Source organism: Muntiacus reevesi, chromosome 7, assembly GCF_963930625.1.
Source record: "Muntiacus reevesi chromosome 7, mMunRee1.1, whole genome shotgun sequence".
Taxonomy (NCBI): Eukaryota; Metazoa; Chordata; class Mammalia; order Artiodactyla; family Cervidae; genus Muntiacus; species Muntiacus reevesi.
Window position 1 is genome coordinate 81,347,325 of NC_089255.1, and position 26,474 is coordinate 81,373,798.

Below are 26,474 nucleotides of genomic sequence, written 5' to 3' on the forward strand. Positions count from 1 at the left end.
CTGTGTGTGTGTGTTTACGTGTACTACATCTTCTTTACCCATTTGTCTGCTGATGGGCAGTTGGGCTGCTTGCATATGTTGCCTGTTGTAAATAATGCTGCTAAGTGAACCTAGGGGCTCATGTATCTTTTCAAATTAGTGATTTTTTTTTCTGGATATATATCCAGGAGTGGAATTGCTGGATCATATAGTAATTTTAGTTTTTTGAGGAACCTTCATTTTGTTTTTCACAGTGGCTGCAGCAATTTTCATTGCCCCTAACAGTGTATAAAAGTTTCCTTTTTTCTATGTCCTCCCCAACATTTGTTATTTGTGGTCATTTTGACGATAGCCATTCTGACAAGTATGAGGTGATACCTCATTGTTGTTTTGACTTGCATTTCGCTAATAATTAACGGTATTGAGTATCTTTTCATGTGCCTGTTGGCCATTTGTATGTATTTGTTGAGAAAATGTGTTCTCCCATTTTTTTGATTGGGCTGTTTTTTTTTTCTTTTTTTGGTATTGAGTTCTGTGATTTCTTCATATATTTTGAATATTAACCCCTTGTCAGTCATATCATTTGCACATATTTTTTCCCATTCTGTAGGTTGTCTTTGTTTTTTTTTTTTTGTAGGTTGTCTTTGATAATTTATTTTGAATATATCTTTTCTTTAAAAATTTTACCTATTTCTAAAGGAATGAAGGTCTCTATGTGTGAAATTTCTATTTTATGAGTACTTCAGCACCAACTGTTATAGGTATTTGCTGTTCCTAAAGCTGCTTGTGTTTTGGTATTTGAAAATCATAACATATACAGAAATAACATACTATTTTTGAAGTAAGAAATTTGGATTTTTTTTTTTAGGTTGCGGGATCTGTTAATTATATTGAAATTCTTTTCTAGGTCATCCATGCGTGGCTTATTGTTTCATCCCTGTTGTTGCTGTTCTTTTTCTCATTCATTTACTTGGGGTAAGTGGTGAAATATTTGGTCTGTTTTTCAGAAATTAACTGTTTGGACTCTATAACTGTCACTTAAAGAAATGTTCTTTGTTGATGAGTTATTCTCAAATTATTGTTGCCATATATAGATCATACTTGGTATGAATACAACGTATTAATATTATCAAATCAGTTCAGTTCAGTTGCTCGGTCATGTCTGACTCTTTGTGACCCCATGAACTGCAGCACACCAGGCCTCCCTGTCCATCATCAACTCCCAGAGTTTACTCAAACTCATGTCCATTGAGTCGGTGATGCCATCCAACCATCTCATCCTCTGTCATCCCTCTTCCTCCTGCCCTCAGTCTTTCCCAGCATCAGGGTCTTTTCAGATGAGTCAGCTCTTCGCATCAGGTGACTGAAGTATTGGAGTTTCAGCTTCAGCATCAGTCCTTCCAATGAACACCCAGGACTGAGCTCCTTTACGATGGACTGGTTGGATCTCTTTGCAGTCCAAGGGACTCTCAAGAGTCTTCTCCAACACCACAGTTCAAAAACATCAATTCTTCGGTGCTCAGCTTTCTTTGTGGTCCAACTCTCACATCCATCCATGACTACTGGAAAACCATAGCCTTGACTAGATGGACCTTTGTTGGCAAAGTAATGTCTCTGCTTTTTAATATGCTGTCTAGGTTGGTCATAACTTTCTTTCCAAGGAGTAAGTGTCTTTTAATTTTATGGCTGCAATCACCATAGGGATATGCTTTTGTTGATTCTTGTTTATAATAAGAACTTAAAGAACTCAACACTGCAATTAGTTCTGTCTTTTTAGTAAAGTAAATTTACTGTATTCTTTAGTATAACTTATAAATCACAATATTAATGCATTTCAAACATGCATAAACATAAATTAATTGATTTTCAAACTTTTATGTTTTTTTTTCATCAGCCTTTTTTTCTTTCAACTGAAATCTTACATGAGAACTGCACATACCACATAGAAAAAAGTGGAGCTCTCTTTTGAGGATAGTGGAGAGGCTCAGAGATTTGTCCACTTGGTCTTTCTCTCAGCTGCAGTAGCAGAATGCAGGTCATTGCACTAGCTCTTAAATTAGGAACAGAAACATTAAAAGTAAAAAATAAACTGAAGAGTTAATTCTTTGGTAGAGGCAGGGAGGATGACCATAGAGCAAAGAAAGAAATCAGTGTAAGAATCTCTATGAAATAGGTGATTTTCTCAGAAAAAGCTAATTGCCAATACTGACCACTGAAGTGATAGAAAATCTAACTAGAGCAAAGAAAAAAATACAGAAAGTTGTTGAAGAGGTTCTTATCCACCTTCAATAACAGTAATACCAGGCTCAAATAATTTCATAGGAAAATTTTATTAAACCTTTAAGGAATGGATAATTCTAATACTATTTTAACTGTTCCAGGACATAGGAAAAGCAGAAAAGCTTCCAGATTCTTCTTAAGAAGCCAGAGTAATATTTATACCAAAATCCCATAAATAATCAAGAAAAAGGAAACCATAGATCACTCCTGTTTATTGATGCCAAGGAATAACTCAGTTCAGTTCAGTTGCTCAGTCATGTCTGACATTTTGCGACCCCATGGACTGCAGCACGCCAGGCCTCCCTGTCCATCACCAACTCCCAGAGTTTACCCAGACTCATGTCCATTGAGTTGGTTGGATGATGCCATCCAACCATCTCATCCTCTGTCGTCCCCTTCTCCTCCTGCCCTCAATCTTTCCCAGCATCAGGGTCTCTTCCAACAAGTCAGCTCTTCGCATCAGGTGGCCAATGTATTGGAGTTTCAACTTCAATATCAGTCCTTCCAATGAACACTCAGGACTGATTTCCTTTAGGATGGACTGGTTGGATCTCCTTGCAATCCAAGGGACTCTCAAGAGTCTTCTCCAGCACCACAATTCAAAAGCATCAATTCTTTGGCGCTCAGATTTCTTTATGGTCCAACTTTCACATCCATACATGACTACTGGAAAAACCATAGCTTTGACTAGACGGACCTTTGTTGGCAAAGTAATGTTTCTGCTTTTTAATATGCTGTCTAGGTTGGTCATAACTTTTCTTCCAAGGAGCAAGTGTCTTTTAATTTCATGGCAGCATTCACCATCTGCAGTGATTTTGGAGCCCAAAGAAATAAAGTCTGTCACAGTTTCCATTGCTTGCCCATCTATTTTCCATGAAGTGATGGGACCAGATGCCTTGATCTTAGTTTTCTGAATGTTGAGCTTTAAGCCAACTTTTTCACTCTCCTCTTTCACTTTCATCAAGAGGCTCTTCAGTTCTTCTTCGCTTTCTGCCATAAGGGTGGTGTCATCTGCATATCTGAGGTTATTGATATTTCTTCTGGCAATCTTGATTCCAGCTTGTGCTTCATCCAGCTCAACATTTCTCATGATGTACTCTGCATAAAAAGCAGGGTGACAATATACAGCCTTGACGTACTCCTTTTGTGATTTGGAACCTGTCTGTTGTTCCATGTCCAGTTCTAACTTACTTCTTTATCTGCGTACAGACTTCTCAGGAGGCAGGTCAGGTGGTCTGGTATTCCCATCACTTGAAGAATTTTCCACAGTTAACGATAGTTAGGAATATATTGGTTTTTGTTTTAAGTGCTGGGATATCTAAAATACTTACTGTGAATAGCTGCATTCTCCAGCTATTTCAACATTTGCTTTGAAATTTTTAAATGGAAAGATCATCCTTCTGCACAGTCTCCAGAATCTAAAGTTTGCACTTAAATGACTGCCTTCTTTCTCCTCAGTTACCTGTCTTCTATATTTGTATCTCTTTATTTTAAAATGGAGTTTCCTCCCACCAAATTAAAATAGTGTTTTCTTCATGATAAAAATGCTAAACATTCATTATGAAAAGAAGAAAAGTTAAAAAATTTCAAACTCCCGTCATATAAAGCTAAGTCCTACATCTTTTCAGGAATTACTATATTGATCTCTTGCTCTCTTCTCATATACTGTTTCACATAAATGAGATCATGGTTTTTTTTTTTTTAGGCAGCAATATGTCATGCCTATATTCCACGTTTTGTGTATAAATATATGTATAAAATGCATATATTTAAATGGATGCACTAAATTTAATTTTATGAAAATAATATCGTCTGTCCTAAGCTCCAAACTTTATTTTGCACGTTTCATTTTTTTTTCCAATTTCAGATACTGCAAGGATTTCCTGAAGTACAGAATAGCATTTTAGGTGTTATATGGCCTTTTTTGTTTTTCTTTTTAATTTTTGTATTTATTTTTACACCTGTGGCTGTGATACTTGTTTCCTATTTTTATGAGTGATACAAATATCTGTTTAATTTTTTTCAGGGAAGTGTTTAAAACCTATAATGTTGCCATGGACTACATTTCGGTTGCACTTCTGATCTGGAATTTTGGTGTGGTGGGAATGATCGCCATTCATTGGAAAGGTCCACTGAGACTCCAGCAGGCATATCTCATTATGATCAGTGCCCTCATGGCCCTGGTATTTATCAAGTACCTCCCAGAATGGACCGCCTGGCTCATCTTGGCTGTGATTTCAGTATATGGTAAAACCCGAGACTGACATTTTGTTCATCACAGAAATACCTCCTGGTGTGTTTTCCTTCCTCTTCTAGTTATCTTGACTTAGGGAAAATAACAGTAATATCCCATAACTTTTTAGTAAATAATCAGCTAGCTCTAATGTCTTTTTCATACAAAGATTTCAAATCTTTGGAAGTTGAGTCCTTTAAAAATGTTTTATTATTGCCTCCAGTTTAACTCAGTGGTGAGTTAACGGAAGAATCCACAGACTTCTGGTTGTAAGACTTAGATTCAAATCCCATTGCTACCACTGACATAAATGACCTCAGGAGCGCTTTGGGATCAAATGAGTGAACAAACAGCGGTGGGAGTTTGTACCCTTTATGGACAGCAGCAGAGCTACGTGTGATGGAGCTCACTGGAGAGCTGTGCTTTTCATGTCTTAATCCAGCCATCCTTGATCAAAGAATGGGATCCAAGTTAGCTGAACTTTAGGCAGCCATCCTATTTTGGCCTATTTGTGCATTTTTACAGATCCTTGAGACTTTGCCAGTAGTCTAGCAACCTGGTTCTGCTGGTGGTAATAACAGCAGTTACATATCCAAGGTTTCCCTCTTTAGGCGGAGTAACTGAGACAATCTCTTGCTTCGCAGATACCAAAAATAGAAATCAAAGTTATACACGTCTCTGTACATATTGAATCCACAATGCAGACCTTAATTTGGAGTTCCAGACATTGTTTCATGACTATTTCACTTCTAAATATACAGTGCTGAGTCCTTGAACAAGGTGTGCAGAGTAACTTTCACCTCCCTTACAGTCTTATGATGTAGGCCTCACAGGGCACCATTATGACATACTAGAGCAAGTTAAAACTTAATAAATGAAACATCAGGGGTGAATCATCATAAAGAATCTGATTCCATTTTTGATATTTTTTTAAAAAAGCCATTTCTGGTGACAGACTGCCTGGATTCAAATCCAGACTCTTTTACTCCTGTAATTTATTGGCTATGTTACTGCAGACACACCACACTCAACAGTGGAGTCTTAGTTATGAAGATTAAATTGAACAATGCATACAGTAAATGTATACAGTGTCTACCAGTAAATATTAGCCATTCCTCAAAAATATATAATCTTGTGAGGTAGGCAAGCTTGTTGTATTTGTTTCACTGCTAAAAGCCTGAAGTTTGTAGAGGTAAAGTAGTTGCCAAAGTTTACACCATTTGATCTAGAATAGAATCTGAGTCCTAAGTCCCATATTCTTTCTACTACAATACTCTGTTTCTCCCCATCAACCCTCTGTTTCTTATATTCATATACAGATTATCTGTACAGACTTTTGAGTTCCTCTGAAATAAGAGACTTTTGTATCTAATATTTAGAGTAATGATTCATAATTTCATTTTCATAAGATCTCAAGATACTTCAGTTTGTCAAAAAGTTTGTTCTAAAGCTTTCAAAACAAAATTAAGTTAATTGCTCTAAAAATAAAGGTTTATCATTTAGCATTTCTATATGAAGAAGTGTGTTGAAAAACCAAGACAGTTACAGGACACTAAAGGTTGAAACAGCTTGAAAATCTCATTATTTCAGAGCATGGCAAATTCCCCTTTTCTCATCCCAACAAATCAAAGTAGAAACAGTGAGACTAGAGATTTCTGTGCATTTGTATGTTTTATTATGGCAGTGGTAGTAGTAGTGTACAAGAAGATATGACCACTTGAAAATGTGAGATTTATTATTTAAATGCATCTGAATGATAGTGATGTCAATGCAAGTGATCAAATATTCCTTTACAAATTTACCTATACGTGTTTTACATTTTAAATGTTTGAAGTTATTTTCTGTGTTTCTATATTCTGAATTTTCTTTTTTTTTTAATGTTTTGAATTTTCATGACACAGTAAATGTAAGAAAAAATTGCAGTTGTTGAAGAAGAGAAAGTGGTAGCATCAAGAATAATTTATGCATAATTGCTTCCTTGTTTTGAGTTGCAGTTTTTGTAAGACACTTTTTAGCACCACATGTATTCTGAGACCTAAATACTTGTGAAGTGCTTTTGACAGGAGAACTGGAGAAATGCTAAACATTCTCACACAGAGGTTTATTAGTTATTTTGTTTAAATTTACTGCCCTCTTATTTCAAGTATTCCTAAGTAGTACATATACTGTTTTCAGAAAAAGAGAGGATCCCACTCCTGATACCAAAATAAAAGAAGAGGAGATGCATCTTTTCTACTCTGTTCTTCATATTTTGAAAAAGTTCAGTCATATCCTTTCTATTAAATCCCTCCTAAGGTGTAAAACCAGTTTGTGGTTCATAGTTATGTTTAGTTTGGAAGTAAATGGCTTGTCCTTATTTCTGCTTATTGGAAATTGACAACTGCTCTAGAATAATTCTGTCTTATGATTATTTCTGCCTGTTTTCTTTCAAACTGGGAAGACTTATTCCTAGAACCCAAAATACACTGTAAACTAACCAAATAGCAAGCAAACCAAAAGCAAAGATCTCTGTGTGGTGTTGTGTATTTTGTTTAGATCGTCTCTGCCTCCCTCCCCCATCAGCTTACCTGCTGCTTATTTCATATTCATTCAATATCTTTCTTGTAGAAAAAAAATTAAACCTTTTCAATGGGTTAATTCTTCCCTAACACGCTCATTTACAAGTTTAGCCAATACATTTTTCAGATATCATTTCTATTTTTCTTTTTCTAGATTTAGTGGCTGTTTTGTGTCCAAAAGGCCCGCTTCGTATGCTGGTTGAAACAGCTCAGGAGAGAAATGAAACTCTCTTCCCAGCTCTTATTTACTCTTGTAAGTATTTCAGAATGATGTTGAATTAGTAAACAATTTAGAATTTATAAAGATTCAAATGCATGTAATTATGATCATTATCACGGTACTTTTTCCTACCTTAAATGCATAGCATTGGTGGGACTCCTGCAGATCTCTGTTTCCTTGCAAATTATTATCTTCTGACATTGATTGAAGAGAGTTTTCAGTTTGTGTGGAGACAGAAGAAATATTTAGAGATTGGGGAGCCAGTATTCTTATTTAAAATCTTATTAGTTAATAAGCATTGAACATTTGTTATATACGTATATTGTAGGCGGCTCTCACACTAGTATGTTGAAAGAATCATACTGTTCCTTCAGTTTGGGTTGGCCTTTGTGTTTGGTTTGTTGTAGAGTCATACTCTTCCAAATCATTCAGTGTGTATTTATTGGTCATTGACCTGATCTGCTCCCACAGAGCACTGTGGAGGATATAAAGATGGTTAACATGCTTTGCTTTCCCTCAGAGTGCATTTGCTTACTTTTTTTTTTCTTTTTCTTTGACTGTGTCAGGTGATTTGTAGGATCTTAGTTCCCTGACCGGGGATTGAACCCACAACCTTGGCAGTGAAAGCATGGATTCCTAACCACCGGACTGCCGGGGTATTCCCTTGCTTACAATTTAGAAGTGAGATAAGACAAATAGATAAACAGCATTCAAGGCAGACTGTTGTCAGATTCAGAAGGAATAGGAAGTGCAAAAAGAGCTCAAAACAGGGAAAATCTGAATGGAGAATCATGGAAGGCTTCATTGAAGAGATAGCATTTGGATTGACCTTTTTAAGAGTGGGTTGGATTTTGGCAAGCACAGATGGAAGAGTCAGTTTTCAATTTCAAAAGTGGGCTTGTTGCGAAGAATGGCTTGGACCCAGGGATTGAACCCAGGTCTCCTGCATTGCAGGCGGATTGTTTACCAGCTGAGCCACAAGGGAAGCCCAAGGATACTGGAGCGGGTAGCCTATCCCTTCTCCAGGGGATCTTCCCAACCTAGGAATTGAACCCAGGTCTCCTGCATTGCAGGCGGATTCTTTACCAACTGAGCTATGAGGGAAGCCCCACACATTGGAAGTGTAAATGTGGAGCATCTTTTTCAAGTTTCAAGTGTTCAAGTTGACTAGAACATGGAGTACAAAATGGGGAGAGTACTAGGAGATGAGTTTGGAAAGGCACTTCAGGCAAGATCCAGGATAGCTTTGAGTGACTGGTTTAGATCTTTGTATCCTCTTCATGATAGCTTGGAAATCATAGAAGATTCTTGAAGAGTAATGTGATCAGAGCTGTGCCTTTGTAAGCTTGCAGCTTTGGGCAAGATGAATGGGAGGGAGTGAGAACTGAGATACTGGGAAGCATAACTAAGTGAATATTGCCATGATCTAGATCAAAAATGATGAAAGTCTGAATTATGGAATGATGATGACAGTCAAGCGAAAGGCCTCAGTGAGAGTTTTTGGGGGTCGTTTCAGTTGTTCTTAGTGACGAGTGAGAGAAGTTTAAAGCCTAAAAGAAGGATGATGAAGAAGAGAAGGTTTTCTTACTTGAGAAAACTGTGTAGTGTTGCCTGTGGCCCATATCTAATTTTCTTGGCAGGATCTCTGAGCCATCCAGGGAGAAATTTCCATCATGAGTTTATAAATGAAGTACCAGTGCAGAGGAAAAGATTGGTAATAGAGATGCAGAATTGAAGAACACCAATACAGAGGTAGTAGTTGCATCTGTGGGATTAGATGAATGGTTCAAATAAAAGGAAAAGAGAAAAGGACACCAGGAATACATCTTTCTCAACTACTCTGTTTAGAGAGTGAGAAATGAAGAGAGAATAGTAAAGGAAAGAAGAAAATATCAGAAAGTTGGGAAAATCAGCATTTTTCAGGCTTCCCAGGTGGTACTAGCTGTAAAGAACCCGCCTGCCAATGCAAGAGATGTAAGAGACATGGATTTCTTCCTTGGGTTGGGAAGATCCCCTGGTGGAGGGCATGGCAACCCACTCCAGTATTCTTGCCTTGGAGAATCCCATGGACAGAGGAGCCTGGTGGGCTACAGTCCATGGGAGCGCAAAGAGTTGGACACGACTGAAGTGATTTAGCATGCATACATGAAATATCTGCATAGTTTTCTCTTGTATACAGTAAAGGGTATTTTTATTGATGGACATTTAGATCATTCCCATTGCAAACAGTACTTGCAGCAAACACTTAGAATTTGTGAATACTGTTGTATACATACATTTGTAAAAATGGAATTGCTAGGTCAAGGGATGTGTGTTTTTAAATTTTTTGTTTCGGCTATACTCTATCCATGTTGCTTTGCGTGGGCTTTCTGTAGTTGTGGTGAGTGAGGGCTTACTCTCTAGTTTTGGTGGCTTCTCTTATTGAGAAGCACGGACTCTAGGCTTCAGCAGTTGCAGCACACAGGCTCGAGAGCACGGGCTTAGTAGTTGTGGCACATGGGTTTAGTTGCCCCGTGGCATGTGGAATCTTTTCTTGGACTAGGGATCAAACCTGTGTCTCCTGCATTGAAAGGTGGGTTCTTAACCACTGAACCACCAGGGGAAACCTGGAGGAAGGAAAAGGAAGATAGAAAAGCAGAAGATAGTGAGATATAGAGAGAGATTAAGTTGGAAACACATGTTCAGTAAATTCAGTCGCTCAGTCGTGTCCGACTCTTTGCGACCCCATGAATCGCAGCACGCCAAGCCTCCCTGTCCATCACCAACTCCCGAAGTTTCTCAAACTCATGCTCATTGAGTCGGTGATACCATCCAGCCATCTCATCCTCTGTCGTCCCCTTCTCCTCCTGCCCCCAACCCCTCCCAGCATCAGGGTCCTTTCCAATGATCCAACTCTTCTCATGAGGTGGCCAAAGTACTGGAGTTTCAGCTTCAGCATCAGCCTTCCAAGGTTAGTTGACCTCAAATCATTCTTGTGACCTTAATGTTAGGTCATTTGTGGGACGTGGAGAAGGTGGGAATTGTGCTTGTAGTAGAAGTTTGGTAAAGTTTTAGAACACCTTGTGTCTGAAATGCAAGGATCTTTCTCTTACCTTTTTTCCAGTATAAATGTATTACCACATTCTTACTGTGTTTTTCAGCCAAAAAGAACAGACAAGGCTTTGAGCATCAACATTTTCCTCTTAATGAGCAGTTGGGTGTAAGCTGCTTCTGTGTTATTCCTGGAAATTAAGATCTACTATATATATATTTGATATTTGTGCATGTATAATGTCACACCAAATGTTAATAGTGAATGCTAGGAATTTAGACTAAGGAATATACTTGTAAAAGTATAGAAGTATGTTCACTGAAGCAATGCTTCTATTAAGAGATAAATGGAAATAACTCGTGTCTGTCAAAAGGGAACACTTTCAAATAATTATGGTACATTCCTAAAATGGAGAGTTGTGCAGCCATTCCATTTGTACTCTGAAAGAAAGAAATGACTCTATGTATTTCTGATTTTTTTTAAATGTCAAAGATTATATATTAATATATACAAAAAGCAAGATTTAAAACAATATATGCAATGTCGTATGGAAGGAGTGGGGGAAAGGACCAAATATGTATGGATGTGTGTGTGTAAAATCCCAATGATGCATTTTAGAACTGATGATACTAGTGTTTAACCTCTGGAAAGTGGGATTTAGAGATTGAGATAGCCTTTACTTTCTACCTTATATCTTTCACTTCTTGTAGAGTATTAATGTGATAGCCATTATTTTTTTAAAAAGTTAATAGTGAATGTCAAAGTGAAGGGATTGTGAGTTTTAAATGTTTTCTCACTTTTAGCAATTTGCATTGTTCTGCTGTTGTATCTACTTGTTAGTACCGCAATAATGCTGTGTAACAAACCACCTCAAAATTTAGTCCCTCACAGATAATACTCACTCACTATCACCTGCAGATCAAATTTATTGCCTTACAAATACTACTTATTCACCACCATCACCTGCTGATGAGTTGGCTCGGCTGATCTGACTTGGCCGTGGTAGCTCTGCTCCGTGTATTCCCCATTCCTCCTTGGACCAGCAGTTTAGCTGAAGGTGATGTTCGTGTGTTTGGAGGAACAGGAGGGCAGCAGGCCTGTTAAGACCTAGGCTCAGTATTAGCACATGTCTCCTCTGCCCATGTACCATCGGTTGAAACAAGTCGCATAGCTGAGCCCCTGGTTAGGAGGAAGAAAACTGCATTCCAGTCTCAGGCCATGCAGGAGGGTGCAAGAGGGGTGAAGAGATTGTTCAGTTAGCCATGACATTAAGCTTGTATGTTAATTTTATACTCAGAAAAAAGATTTACTCTTTTTAAAAAATCATTCATATATAATATTTTTTAAAACTTGAATCTGTATAACAATTGATGCTGAGATAGTTTTGCAGTAATTCCACATGTATGGGAAAGCATAAGCATAAACCTTTAACTCCTGTGTTAATTAAATAGGCTCAAGAAAGTGTTCTCATGAAGTACTGAATCTTTAGTGAGCATTTCATAAATCATTGAGCTTGAGAGGTGTTTTTTTAAAGTAGAATATACAAAAACAGCAATATTAATCAGGACTTTCCCCCCGAAATGGATGTATACATGAATATAAAAAGTTTTACGTTGGTTCTCCCAGTTATTTGTTTTTTAAAAAAATACAATCCTTTGATGCATTTGTATACTCTTCCCCAGTTAAGGGTATTCAGTATGCTAAAAGATCTTACCCTCAGGAAACCTGAGCGTTTTTGTTTTCTGTGTTCCTCATTTGGACAGGAAAAGAGGCACACCTCTTTGGTAGCTTTTCAAAATACACAGGTAACAATTGCTTGAGGTTGACCATTATGTAAAATTTTTCTGTTTTCATATCATTTTGGGAAGTTTTTAGATTATGTTGAATTTTAATTTGCTTATTTTTCAGTTGATCTAAGATGTTTGGTGTTAAGTCAAAAAAAATTGGAAAGTGGGTTTTTAATGTATTACTTTAGTAATATTAATTCATTCAAAAAGTATATATTCTGCTCATGATAATTTACATCAGGGGTTAACAAACCCGCCCATAACTATATCTGGCCTGTGGCCTGTTTTTGTACAGCCCTGTAAGCTAAGAATGGTTTTTACATCTTTATAAAGAGTTAATGAAAAAGAAAAGAACAAAGAAGAATATGTGACAGAGGCCAGATGTGACTCACAAGCACAAAATGTTTACTATCTGGCCCGTTCCAGAAAAAGATTGCTGACCCCTGATTTTTGTAGTTATACCGAGTATTGAAAGAATTTGCAGCTTTATCTTTCTATACTTGTATAAAGAAAGAAAATCAGATAAATACTCTCTGCCTTTGCTGCCAAGAAGGCTGCTGAGATTTGTAAGCACTGGTGACCACCGTATTTCCTCTTCATTGGGTTGGAGTGTAGTTACAGTGAATGGCCTGCCTACCTGATACTGACTGATCCAGTTATCCTGTGATGAAACTTGTCTGACCTCAGAATTACAAAGCTATGGTGAATGAGAAAGTGCAGCTATTACAGGATTTTCATCCTCTTTGGTTATGTATTTCTTTTATAAGTTATTCAAGAAGCCTTAGAGTATTAGGCAAATAGATAGAATTATCAAATCAGTGACAAAATGCCAGAGAAACATGATGCCAAGTGGATGGATTGAACTGAGTTTGCTGTGGGGTTTTGGTTTCTGCCGTCACCCAGAATGGCACATGTCTTATGTGTATTTTTGTATTACTGTTGGTGTATCTTCAGGATAAAGTCCCAAAAGTGTTACTGCTGGATCAGAGGGTCAATGTACATGTAGTTTTGTTAGTGGTTACCAAATTCCCCTCCATGTTTCATCATACCTGCAGTATGTAAGAGAAGCACCATTTTAGAGTATTCACATTGCCTCTTAATTAAAGTGTGATGAGGGGGTGTGTGTGTATATCTAGATCTATGTAAATATATTAATATATATGTGATTTTGTGGAAGGGACATAGAGAATAGAAGGCAATTGACTATCTCTTTATGTTTATTGCTTTTAACCTTGTTTCCTTATTCCCTGTGTATAACACAGTTTAGCATTATTGAAAATCCCCGAAGTGAGACAGAATATGAAGGGAACTTACTTGCATCTTTTGAATCATAATAATTCATTTGATGCTTTGAGAGCCTCTGTTTGTCCTCTAATTTAGTTCCAATAAGTAATTTTCATCAGTGAATTCACACTATTTTAGGGTATTTAAGTAGTCCAGTTGTTTCAGTGGAAAATGTTCAAGCTGAGGCTGTGATTTTAGAAAGGTCCAAAAAGCTGTATCTTCAAACATGTAAAAATGATAACTCCTTGTCTGACAAGATCAGAGTAACTTAAATATAATTTGATTTGAGATGTGATATTTATGCTAAGAGGATAAAATATTCCAGATAGACATGACTTTCTGGAGGAGAATAAGAATAATGACCTAGGCTGGGAGAGTGAAAGGCCCACTGTGGACACTACAGAAAATGTTAAGGCAAACACAGGTTAGGAAGAGTTGTAGTTAGAAAGAGTTGAGCAATAACAGCCCAATATCAATAGTAAAAAAGAATTTTCCTTCTGGTTACTTTTCAGGGACTATAAGTGGTAATGAAAAGTTTTATTATAGCAGCTACAGGTTGAAAGCCACAATAAACATCCAGTTTCAGAATTTTTTCTTTGATCTGCTAAAATCAAAGAGAACGTTTTGTGATTTTTAATATGAATTTACTTCTGGTTGTTTCTCTGATTTGTGTGGAGAAATAACAGCCTGCTCTCTGTTGGTGAGCCTTCCTAGTGTGCTCCCAGTGTTTATCTGGATTTTTGTCTTTCTCAACAGCAACAATGGTATGGTTGGTGAATATGGCAGAAGGAGACCCAGAAGCCCAAAGGAAGGTATCCAAAAACTCCAATTACAATGCCCAAAGTAGGTGGCTTTTATTTTATTATTTCCTGATTTGGGGGATCATTGTTATCTTATGAGTTATGAAGCGATGATTTTAAGTACTTTCACTGGTCACGAACTGTTTTGAGAATCTCCTGGAAACTGTAGTAACACCCAGCAAACACAGATAAATACTTGAATTCACATGCTCCAAACCCAACAATTGGCCTAGGTTAAGAATTTCTACCATATTAATACTAGTATGAAAATGTTCAAGTTGAGGCTATGATTTTAGAAAGGTGCAATAAGCACTATCTTCAAACATGTAAAAATGAGAGCTCCTTGTCTAACAAGGTCAGGGTAACTTAAATATACTTTGATTTGAGATGTGATGTTTATGCTAAGAAGATAAAATATCCAGATAGACATGACTTTCTGGAGGAGGATAAGAATAATGACCTAGAATAGGAGATTGAAAGCCCCACTTGTGGACACTAACAGAAGATTTTAAGGCAAACACAGGTTAGGAGGAGTTGTAGTTAGAAAGAGTTGAAAAATAACAGCCCGATATCAATAGTCAAAAAGAAAGGAAACTTTTTTTTTTTTTAAGAAAAACAGGACTAACCTTTGAGGAAGCAGAAAACAAAGGCAAAATAAAAGTTAGTGAAAGGGCTTTAATTGAGATGCTGTTCGTCAGGAAAGGGAGAATTCAGATTTTATAGATAAAAGAAAACTGCTGATTTAGCATTTGAGTAACTGTGAGGAAGACACTTTCAGCTGGGAATTAGTATTTGAGACCCAAAGATATTTGGCCCATTCTGCAGTGACCGAGGGCTGGGATTAGACCAGCTGTAGACCTGGTAGAGAAGTGAGAAGTGGAGGAAACAGTTGCTCCAGATCTGGTTATTGTGTTAACCTTGTTAAGCCTAAAGACAGTGGAAAGATTGGTTACCTGTGAGTATATAAGTATATGAGTTTGAGTGTGTTTTTGTACCTCAAGATTTTATTCTTTTGACAAACGTAGATTGAGTACCTGACCATGTGCCCAGTATTTTTTGGCACTGGGGATAGGCCACTGAATCAGAAGTCCTGTTCCTGTGGAGCTTATAGCCTATTTGGGGAGACACACATGTTCAACAGACAGTTCATTCAGTTTGTGATAAACTCTACAAAGGAGAAGTGTAAGTTGCTATGAAAGTCTATAGTGGAGGACTTTCATTTATTCTAGAAAGTCAGGAAGGCTTCCCTGAGGAAGTGATAGTAGGAGATGGCCAGCTGAAGAGTGGAAGAGCTTTTCAGAAGGGGAAGCACCGTCGGCAGGGACCTGGAAAGGAGGAGGAGCTGGATGAACTCGCTCAGTGGGAGTGCACTTGGTGTTTTGGGTGGGCGTTCCTCATTGTGTGGACTCCTCTCTGCACACCATCCAACATGTTTAACATGCCTGGCCCCTCACTAACCCACTAAATGCCAAGAGTGGCTTGGAGGTTGCAGTAACCAAAAACTTCCCCCATCCTAGCTATTTCCAACCACCCCATGTAAGGGAGGTGTTACTCCCAGTTGAAAACTAGCGTGTTACAGGAACTAGAAGTTAGATTGGAACAAAGGGGTATAGGACTGTAAGAGGAAAAAATAATAGAACTCAGGGGTTGCCTGTACCTTACAAAAAAAAAATCAAGATCCAGCACTATGAACATGCTGTTTATAATTAATTATGGAGGTAAATGACAAAATAAACAGCCAAAGGGGTTGGAAATAGGATGGGAATCAGGAGTGAGGAAGGATAGGGCAGGGACTGCTGTTTTGTTGTTTTTTGGGGCGGGGGGTGGGGAATGCTGTTTTTGTTTCTAAATCTTATACTTTTATGATTTTATAAACAAGCTCAGAGAAGATTCAGGTTTTATGGAGACCTGGTTAAGGAAAAAATACAAATTAAAAATACAAAATTGCTAGAACTTCTTTCAAAAAAAAGTCCATACAAGTAAGAAGTGTACAAGCTTCATTTATTCATGATAGATGAATAAATTTGAACATCTATTACTTGTATAAAAATAAAATAAGTGAGAAAAAAGTATCATCACCTTCACTTATATGTTTTAATTGTTTTTGACGTATGGAAGGTTCTGGAGACGATCATGTTATACTCACTGTTTTCAGTCAGACCTAGTCATGATAACAAAATGACTAGCCCATAAAAAAATTCCCTTTTTCCTTCCCATCCTCCACCCTCTAGTCGTTGTCTGCTTTTATAACTTAGTCACTGAAGCCAGTGGTGGGTGCCATCAGTAGGCGAGTGCCATCAGCTGCAAAGATCAGAGGAAATGTTCTCTCACGTGACCAAAAGTCTTGGCTCATTTTATGACTCGATAATTATCAGGGGTCCAAGTTCTTTCCCACCTTCCTGCTCTACCGTCCTTAAATGTGGGCTTGGTCTTCAGCACGCTGCTCCTCATGGTCACAAGATGACAGCTGCAGTGCCAGGCATCATATCCAGATAAGACAACATCCCGGGAAAGAGGGGCTGCTTGTGTCTTCCTTGAGTCTCATAAAGAGTGAACAAGTGTCCCCCACTCTGCAGCAGATTTTGCCTCACCAGACATTGACTGGTACCAGCCTCACAGCCTTTTCATTGGGAAGAGGAAGGGTGGGGTGACCACGCTTAGCTCGGACTGAACAGAATTTACCACCAGAGTCATGGGTGAGAGGTGGAAACGCAAATAAATCACAACTCTGCCCTCAGGAAATAAGGGGGGAAATGGCTGTGTGGAAGCAACCAGCAGGCAGTGGAATAACCCTTGGTTTGTTGTTTAGGGGCCAGCCAGCTCACCTAGTTACAATGACAGGTAAATGACTGTTCCCGTGTAATTTTCTTAAAGGTATAAAGAGTATCTTCTTCTAAGTTTTACAGCTGCAATATCCACTTTTTCTTGAAGGCACAGAAAGTGAGTCACAAGACCCAGTGACAGAGAGTGATGATGGTGGCTTCAGCGAAGAGTGGGAAGCCCAGAGGGACAGTCGCCTGGGGCCTCATCACTCTACGGCTGAGTCGCGATCTGCCGTGCAGGACCTTTCCAGCAGCATCCTGGCCAGTGAGGACCCAGAGGAAAGTACGTGCCTTTCTCTACACCGGCAAGTCATGAGAGTCCTGGGTTTTTAAGGTGCTACAGTATCATACTTTTCCCCAAATAACATGAGTCAGAGTGTTCCAGTCTAATTCTAAATAGCTGTGCAGTTTTTACTGAGAAGTAACAATAGTTGCTGCTTTTCTCATAGTTAAATTTATTAATGGACCAAATTCTACCCCTCAGATTTTTTAAAATTATCCCTTAATAATTTGATAATATCCTTGACCTTTGGCATTGATTTTGTAAGGTAAAAAAAGTTTTTAAAATATTATTCCAGTAAAACTTAAGATGTACAAAAATGTCATTAATATATTTCGTTCTTTACTGCACAGAGACCTATGAATTTAAATGTTTGCCCTTTTACATTGTTTCTACCCTTTGTTGGTAAGCACTGCATTTTATTAATTTTGAAGAAAATCAAAGGGGTTTAGCTTCTGTGCAGTAATGTAAAAGTTTGTTCAGTGTCTGAGGTGTGTAATTGCTCAGATTCAGGTCAGCACTCAGGGCTTCTTAGGATATTAGCCAATAGAGCCCACTGGTTAGGGCTCAGTCACCTCCTCACTTGGTCTTAAGAGAGGTGATTTACTGAATAAGAAGAGATTAGCATATTTCCCACGGAGAAGGCAACGGCACCCCACTGCAGTACTCTTGCCTGGAAAATCCCATGGACGGAGGAACCTGGTAGGCTGCAGTCCATGGGGTCGTGAAGAGTCAGACATGACTGAGTGACTTCACTTTCACTTTTCACTTTTATGCACTGGAGAAGGAAATGGCAACCCACTCCAGTGTTCTTGCCTGGAGAATCCCAAGAATGGGGTCGCACAGAGTCGGACACAACTGAAGTGACTTAGCAGCAGCAGCAGCACGTTTCCCAGCCAAGTTACCTCAGTGTTTTCGTTTTCACAGAAGTGAAACTCTTGATTAAAACATACAGAAGTATTAAGTAGTTTAAAGAAACAGACACGTAGATTCCTTCTCTAGTCACTATTAATTGTGACCTTGACATTATCCTTTAGTTTGAGCAGAACACTTCTTACAGCTCACCCTTAGTCTTTTACCTGGGTTAGAACCTCGGCAGATCCGTGACTGTGGTGCTGGGTAAGTTTTCCAGATGTTAGAGTCAGCTGCAGCCTGCACCTTTCACACTGCTGGGAAACCAGACGCAATCACCTCCTCTTTTAGCCAGGCTTGAGCTTACCTTTGCTGGTATTGTCTCTGCCTGCCGAGGTACCGTTGTAATTAGGTTGCCTCTTCTGTTCTGTCTCTTTTTTTCTCAATGATGCGTAGAAACAAAAGAAGTCAGCAATACAGCTGTTGAGCATGACAGCAGTGGGATTCTCTCATGACTGCTTTTCCTACTTAAAGGGTCTCTCTCTTGATCATCTGCATCCTTCATCAGTAACTTTTTCTTTTTAAAGGAAAACCCCAAAATTGTCTCTTCCAACTACAGATTAATGTTTCGTTTATCTGGGACCAATATAAACTAATAATTGACATTCTTTTCTCTTCTAAGCATCCAGCACACACATAACCATCTCTTCATTAGTGGTTTACTCTGCACAAGTAAACCAGACTTGTGGTTACTTACAGAAAAGTCTCAGTTTACAATAGAATTTGATATGTATGTAAAGACATGTGTGTCTTCCAAAACAGCCTTATCAAAATCAAAATTTAATCAGAAAACTGAACACAGTTTTAAATTAGAAATGTAAAACATGTTTATTCAGTGGTCTGCATTGGAAGTGCAGAGTAGAGTCCTAACCACTGGACCACCTGGGAATTCTCCTGAGTCTATTTTAATTTTGCTAATAAAATATACCTGCATTTCTCTGTCCATTAAAATGAATTCTATGAAGCATAATTATAGCATTTGCCATAGTATTATTGTTATTTAAACAAACATAAGCCAGTATATGAAAAGTGAGGTGATCATTTTAAGCTTGATCAGTACATTGTTTTTGTTTATTTTTTGGTAAACCTCTGTTGAGACATAACTCACATACTATACTATTCACCCATTTAAAGTGATGAAAGTGAAAGTTACTCAGCCGTGTCCAACTCTTTATGACCCCATGGACTGTATTCTCCAGGCCAGAATACTAGAGTGGGTAATGTTTCCCTTCTCTAGTGGATCTTCCCAACCCAGGAATTGAACCCAGGTTTCCCACACTGCAGGCAGATTCTTTTACCAGCTGAGTCACAGGGGAAGCCCTACATTTAAAGTGATGGCCTTAGTATATTCACAGAATTATTCAGCCATCATCACAGTTGACTTTAGAACATTGTCAATACCCCATAAAGAAACCTTACACTCTTTACTATTACCTCGTCAATCTCTCTCATCCTGCCTTCCCCTTTAAAAGTGTGCAGTGCAGTAGTTTTTATTATAGTTGTATAGCCATTACCAACATAGCTAATGTTGGAACACGTTCATCACCTCAGAAAGAAACTCTGTACTCATTACTCCCGTCCCCCGAAAAAAACCAACTAAGGTACTGTCATAATAGATTTGCCTTTTCCGGACATTTCAGCTAAATGGAATCACCCAGTTTATGGTTCTTTGTACTGATTTCTTTCACTTAGGATAATATTTTCAGGTTTATGTTATAGTATGTGCTAGTACTTGGTTTCTTTCTTTTTTTATTCACTTTTGGCTGTGCTGGGCCTTTGTTGCTGCTTGAGCTTTTCTCTAGACGTGGTGCGAGGGCTTCTCATTGCGGTGGCTTCTCTTGTTGCGGAGCACAGGCTGTAGCACATGGGCTCAGCAGTCACAGCTCCCAAGCTCTGGAGCACAGACTCAGTGGTTCTGGCACCCAGCATGTGGAATGTTCACAGATCAAGGATCAAACCCATGTCTCCTGCATTGGCAGGCGAATTCTTCACCCCTCAGCCACCAGGGAAACCCCCTCATTTCTTTTTGTAGCCAAATAATATTCCATTGTAAGGATATGTCACATTTATCGTCCATTCATCAATTAATGGACATATAGATTTTTTCCATTTCGAGCTATTAGGCATATTGTTGCTGTGAATGTTCATGTACCTGTCTGTGTGGGCATATGTTTTTATTTCTCTTAGGTTTATACCTACAAATAGAATGCTGGGTCATATGATAACTGTGTATTTAACCTTTTGAGGAACTACCAGCCAGTTTTCCAAAGTGTCTGCGCCATTTTGCATTCCCCCCAGCACTGTTTGTATGTTCCAGTTCTTACACATCTTCACTGGCACTTTTTATTGTCTGTCTTCTGATTATAATCATTCTAGTGAGTGTAAAGTGGTATCTCATCAGGGTTCTGATTTTCGTTTTTCTGATGACTAATAGTGTTGAGTACCTGTGTGTGTTAATTTTTTCGTTTGTATCTGGCTGTGCTGGGCCTGTGCTGCTGCCCTTGGGCTTTCCCTGGCTGCAGCGAGCAGGGGTACTGCGCAGTGCTGCTGTGCCACGCACAGACTTCGCACTGCGATGGCTGCTCTTGTTGCGGAGCGTGGGCCCAGTTGCCCTATGGCATGTGGAATCCTGCGAGCAGGGATCGAACCCGTGTCCTCTGTATCTGCAGGCATATTCTTTAACCACCAGGGAAGTCTATCATCTGTGTTATTTTTTAAAATTTATTTCTGTAGCCTTTTTTTTCCCCTTCCCTGAAGAACTTAGTTTCTTTCAGTTAGTTTCTTATAGCACCCGTTTGGAATCAAGTCTTTATAAGGCTATCATTTGTTTAGCCACTGTGTGTGCCAAGAACTTCTCTGTATTATTTTTAACTCTGATACCAACCTTGTGAAATAGTTCTGTAATCCCCATCTTGTAGCTGAAGAATTTGAGGGTTAATGAATGAGTTGGGCTCTTTTACACACTTGAAACTGGTAGAAGTATTCATCATTCTGGGAAGGTTAGCAAGTTAAAGGATAACTGACTCTAATTCAGAGCATTGAATTTCACGGGTCATATGGTTTATTTTTGCACTCAGGAAGACTTCACTCTGGCTTCCACAACTTAAAAAGAAACGCTGGCTACTCAGTAAGATCTTATTAACCAGAACCCTGCTCCTTTCTCACATACATCTAGAGCAGATCCTGCTTCTCAGGGCTCTCAACTCCTGTCTTCCAGAAGTAACTCAGACAGCAAAGCTTTAAGACCAGGATCAAACTTCAGTTGGCAATAGTTACTTAACAACCAGAAAGGTAAAAGCAGGTTGTAAAGCTTAATGGGTTACTGTTAAGCCTCCAGTCAAAGAGTATTTTTGAATCCATAGTTTTGAAAAGAACTTAATAAGTTAAAAATAATGTTTGGCAATAGAAAATCTAGGACCTCTGCATTTCTGTTTAAGTTTTAGGAATCAGCTTGTTAACTTCTATAAACTAATCCTAAAATTTATTTGGAAATGTAAAGAACTTAGAATATCCAAAATAATTTTGAAAGAGAAGAAAGAAGGTGGTGGACTTAAGCAGTCTGATTTCAATCAAAGCTTACCCTAAAACCACAGTAATCAAGACAGGCACAAGGATAGGCATATAAATCAATGAAACAAAACTGAAAGTCCAGAAGTAAACCTATATTTATGGTCAGTGATTTTTTTTTTTAACAAAGGTGCTAAAATAATTCAGTGGCAAAGGGATATAATCTTTTCAACACAATCAAAAGTTAACCCAAAATGTGTCATAAACTGAAATGTAAATGGCAAAATTATAAAACTTATAGAAGAAAACAAAAACTTCATGACCTTGGGTTGGGCAAAGAGTTCGTTAATACAACAGTGATACATAGAAGAAAAAAATTGATAGGTTGGACCTTGTCAAAATTTAAAACTTCAGACGATACCATTTAGAGAAGAGATATTTAGGGAATTCCCTGGCTGGCAGTGGTTAGAGCTCTGTGCTTTCACTGCTGAGGATGAGGGTCCGATCCCTGGTTGGGGAACTGCAATCCCACAAGCCACATGGCACAGCCAAAAAAGAGAGAGAAGAGGAATCTATAGACTCATGTTCATAGCACTATTCACAGTGACCATGAGATGGAAGCAGCCTGAGTATCCACTGACAGATGAATGGATAAACAAAACGTGGTGTATACATACAGTGAGGTATTATTCAACTTCAAAAAGAAAGGAAAATCTAACACGTGCTACAGTGTGGATGAACCAAGGCATTATGCTAAGTGAAATAAACCAGTTACAGTAAGATGAATACTGGATGATTCCACTTAAATGAAGTACCTCTAGTAGTCAGACTCAGAGATAGAAAGTGGAATGGTGGTTTCCAGGGTCTGGAGGGAGAGAGGAAGGAGGAGTTGCTTAATGGGTACAGAGTTTCACTTCTGCAAAATGAAGAGTTCTGTGGGTGGATGGTGGTGATGGTAGCACAACAGTGTGAAGGTACTTAATGCCACTGAACTGTGTATTTAACCACATTAAAAAAAAAAAGAAAAGATAATGTTAACAAAAGCAAAGGGGGACTTCCCTAGTGGTTAAGAATCCAAGGACGCAGGTTCAATCCCTGGTCCAGAAAGATCCCATGTGCTGAGTGCTGCAGCTACTAAAGCCAGCACTCCTAGAAGCTGTGCTCTGCAACAAGAGAGGCCACCACAATGAGAAGCCCAAGCACCACAGCAAAGAGTAGCCCTGCCTTTCCGCACTAGAGAAAGCCTGTGTGCAGCAACAAAGACCCAGCACAGCCAAAAATAAATTCTAAAAAAATTAAAAATTTGGGGGACTTCCCTGGTGGTCCAGTGCCAAGACCCCATGCTCCCAGTGCAGGGGGGCCGGGTTCAATCCCTGGCCAGGGAACTAGATCCCATGTGCTCTGACTAAGACCCAGCAAGGCCAAATAAAAATAAGTTTTTTTTTTTTAATTAAAATTTTTTTAAAAAGGAAAAAGAGCCACATACTGAGAGACAATATTTTCAAATCCTATTAAAGAATTTGTAGTTAGGATATAAAGAGAATTCTTACAACTCAGTAATAGGAAGATATTTTATTTATTTTTTTAGGAAGATATTTTAAAAATAGGGTAATACTTTTAATAAACATTTCCTCAAAGGAAAAATATAATGGCTAATAAACACATGAAAAGATACTCAACATCATGATTCAGAATGGCTTTAATCAAAAAGACAGCAACACCAAGTGCAGGTGAGGACTGAAGAAACCAGAAGCATTGTGCACTGCTGGTGGGAATGCACAGATACAGCCGTCAGAGAGAACAACTTGGCAGCTTGTCAAAAGGCTAAATGTTAATTTACCATAGAACCCAGCAGATCCACTCCTAGGAATCTCCCCAATGGGAATGAACGCAATCTGCCCACACAAAGATGTGTGCACTGATGCTCATAGCAGCGTTATTCATAATAGCCAAAAACGGAACACAGTCTAAATGTTCATCAGCTGGTGATGGATAAACAAAATATAGTATACCCATACAATGAAAAGCTATTCATCAGTGAAAAGGAGCAAACTATAGATACATGCCAAAATCATGGATAAACTTCGGAAATATTATGTTAATACAGATGGCCAGCAAGCACATGAAAAGGTGTTCAACATCACTCATTATTAGAGAAATGCAAATCAAAACTACAGTGAGGTTTCACCTCACACCAGTCAGAATGACCATCATCAAAAAGTCTACAAATAATAAATTCTGGAGACGATGTGGAGAAAAGGGAACCTTCCTGAACTGTTGGTGGGAATGTAAATTGTTACAGCCACTATGTAAGAATAGTAAGGAGGTTCCTTAAAAAACTAGAGTTACCGTATGATTCTGCAACCCTACTCCTGGTCATATATCTGGAAAAGACAGAAACTCTAATTCAAAAAAGATACATATACCCTGATGTTCATAGCACTATTTACAGTAGTCAAGACATGGAAGCAACCTAAATGTCCATTGACAGGTGAATGTATAAAGATGATGTGGTACATATATACATGATGGAATATATTCAGCCATAGAAAAGAATGAAATAATGCCATTTGGATGGCATCTCTGGATGGACCTAGAGATTATCATATTAAGTGAAGTAAGTCAGAATGATAAATATCATGTGATATCACTTATATGTGAAATCTAAAAAAATGATACAAATGGGCTTATTAACAACAGAAATAGACTCACAGACATAGAAAACAAACTTGGTTACCAAAGGGGAACTTGTGGGGTAGGGAATAATTTAGGAGTTTGGGGTTAACAGATATATAGTATTATATATAAAATAGGTAAACAACAAGAACCTACTGTATAGCCCAGGAAGCTATATTCAGTATCTTGTGATAACCTGTAATGAAACATAATCTGAATAAATAAATATATATATATATAACTGAACCACCTTGTACACCTGAAACTAACACAACATTGTACATCAGTTCAGTTCAGTTGCTCAGTTGTATCCGACTCTTTGCAATCCCATGGACTGCAGCATGCCAGGCTTCTCTGTCCATCACCAGCTCCCGGAGATTTTTCAAACATGTCCATTGAGTCAGTGGTGCCATCCAACCATCTCATCCTCTGTCACCCCTTTCTCCTCCTGCCTTCAATCTTTCCCACCATCAGGGTCTTTTCCAATGAGTCAGTTCTTTGCATTAGATGGCCAAAGTATTGGAGCTTCAGCATCAGTCCTTCTAAATGAATATTCAGGACTGATTTCCTTTAGGATGGACTGGTTGGATCTCCTTGCAGTCCAAGGGGCTCTCAAGAGTCTTCTCTAACACCACAGTTCAAAAGCATCAGTTCTTCAGTGCTCAGCTTTCTTTATGGTCCAACTGTCACATCTATTTCCATACATGACCACTGGAAAAACCATGGCTTTGACTAGACAGACCTTTGTCGGCAAAGTAATGTCTCTGCTTTTTAATATGCTAGGTTGGTCATAGCTTTTCTTCCAAGGAGCAAACATTTTAAAATTTTACAGCTGTATTCACCATCTGTAGTAATTTTGGAGCCCAAGAAAATAAAGTCTGTCACTGTTTCCATTGTTTCCCCATCTATTTGCTATGAAGTGATGGGACCGGATGCCATGATCTTGGTTTTTTTAATGTCACTATACTTCAATTTTTAAACTTACATTAAATGAAAGAAGCCAGTCACAAAAAACTTCATATTATGAGTCCATTTCTATGTGTCTAGAAAAGTCAGATTTATAGAGTTAGAAAACAGATCAGTTGCTTAAGGCTTGAAACACAAGTATCTAAGTTGGGTGATGGAAATGTAAGTTATGGTGATGGTTGCACAATTCCAAGTTTTTTACAGTCATTGAATTGGTGCATTTTATGAAGTAAATTATACCTCAGTGAAACTGTTTTTCAAATAAAAGGAGATGATACCTATCTCATAGGGCTTCTTGTGAGGATTTATTGGAACAAGTGCCAGGTATAAACTCGGCAACAACAGATGACAATTATTATTTATTGTCATTATTTTTTATATATAACAGCAGCATCTACTGTTAAGAACCCAGAGTCAGCCCTATAGCATCTGAACCTCCTGTTACAGAAAAAAAAAAAAAAAAAAAGGGAAAACCTAATTAAAGCCTAACTTTGTATAATATTATTTACTGACTTCTCATTCAGTGTGGGATGGGGAGGGAGCACATTTTTAAATTGTGAAGTCATAGCAAAGAGTGACAAACTTTTATATTCATAATCTTTCTGTTTTAGGGGGAGTAAAACTTGGATTAGGAGATTTCATTTTCTACAGTGTTCTGGTTGGTAAAGCTTCTGCAACAGCCAGTGGAGACTGGAACACAACCATAGCCTGTTTTGTAGCCATATTAATTGTAAGTATACATTGATTAAAACCTGTTAGAACTGCTTATCTCAAAACTGATTAAAAGGCAGTTCTTTTAACCCCAGCTTGGCTGAGTGTTCCAATCACCTGGGGAGCTTTTTAAAAACACAAATAATTGGACCTCACCTGAATAGTTTCTCCATGTGGCCACACATTGAAATCACCTGGGAGCTTTTAAAACAGTGCTTCTCTGCCCTGAGATATTATTTAATTTGTTTTAATTGTGTATTTTTTTTAAGTTCCCCCAGGAAATTCTGGTAAGCACCTCTGATTAGGAACCACTGCTTCAAGCCTGGCAGTATAAATAATTATGTAGAGAATTAGATCAGTCTTAAAGGGGTAAGCAGTTCCTCACTTAGTGTGGGTTTGGGGGCAGTTTTGCATTTAACGCCACAACC

The 26,474-nt window shown here is 38.3% G+C and overlaps 1 protein-coding gene across 3 annotated transcripts in view; it reads left to right on the forward strand.

Annotated features, from left to right (window-relative positions):
• The window catches only part of PSEN1 (presenilin 1), a 67,054-nt gene that overhangs the window by 38,506 nt on the left and 2,074 nt on the right, over positions 1 to 26,474 (forward strand). For all 3 annotated transcript variants that reach the window (XM_065940071.1, XM_065940073.1, XM_065940072.1), the window contains exons 6-11: positions 887 to 954; positions 4,286 to 4,506; positions 7,205 to 7,303; positions 14,129 to 14,215; positions 17,104 to 17,277; positions 25,947 to 26,065. In XM_065940071.1, the coding sequence (XP_065796143.1) occupies positions 887 to 954; positions 4,286 to 4,506; positions 7,205 to 7,303; positions 14,129 to 14,215; positions 17,104 to 17,277; positions 25,947 to 26,065 (768 nt within the window). The remainder of the gene's footprint in view (positions 1 to 886; positions 955 to 4,285; positions 4,507 to 7,204; positions 7,304 to 14,128; positions 14,216 to 17,103; positions 17,278 to 25,946; positions 26,066 to 26,474) is intronic.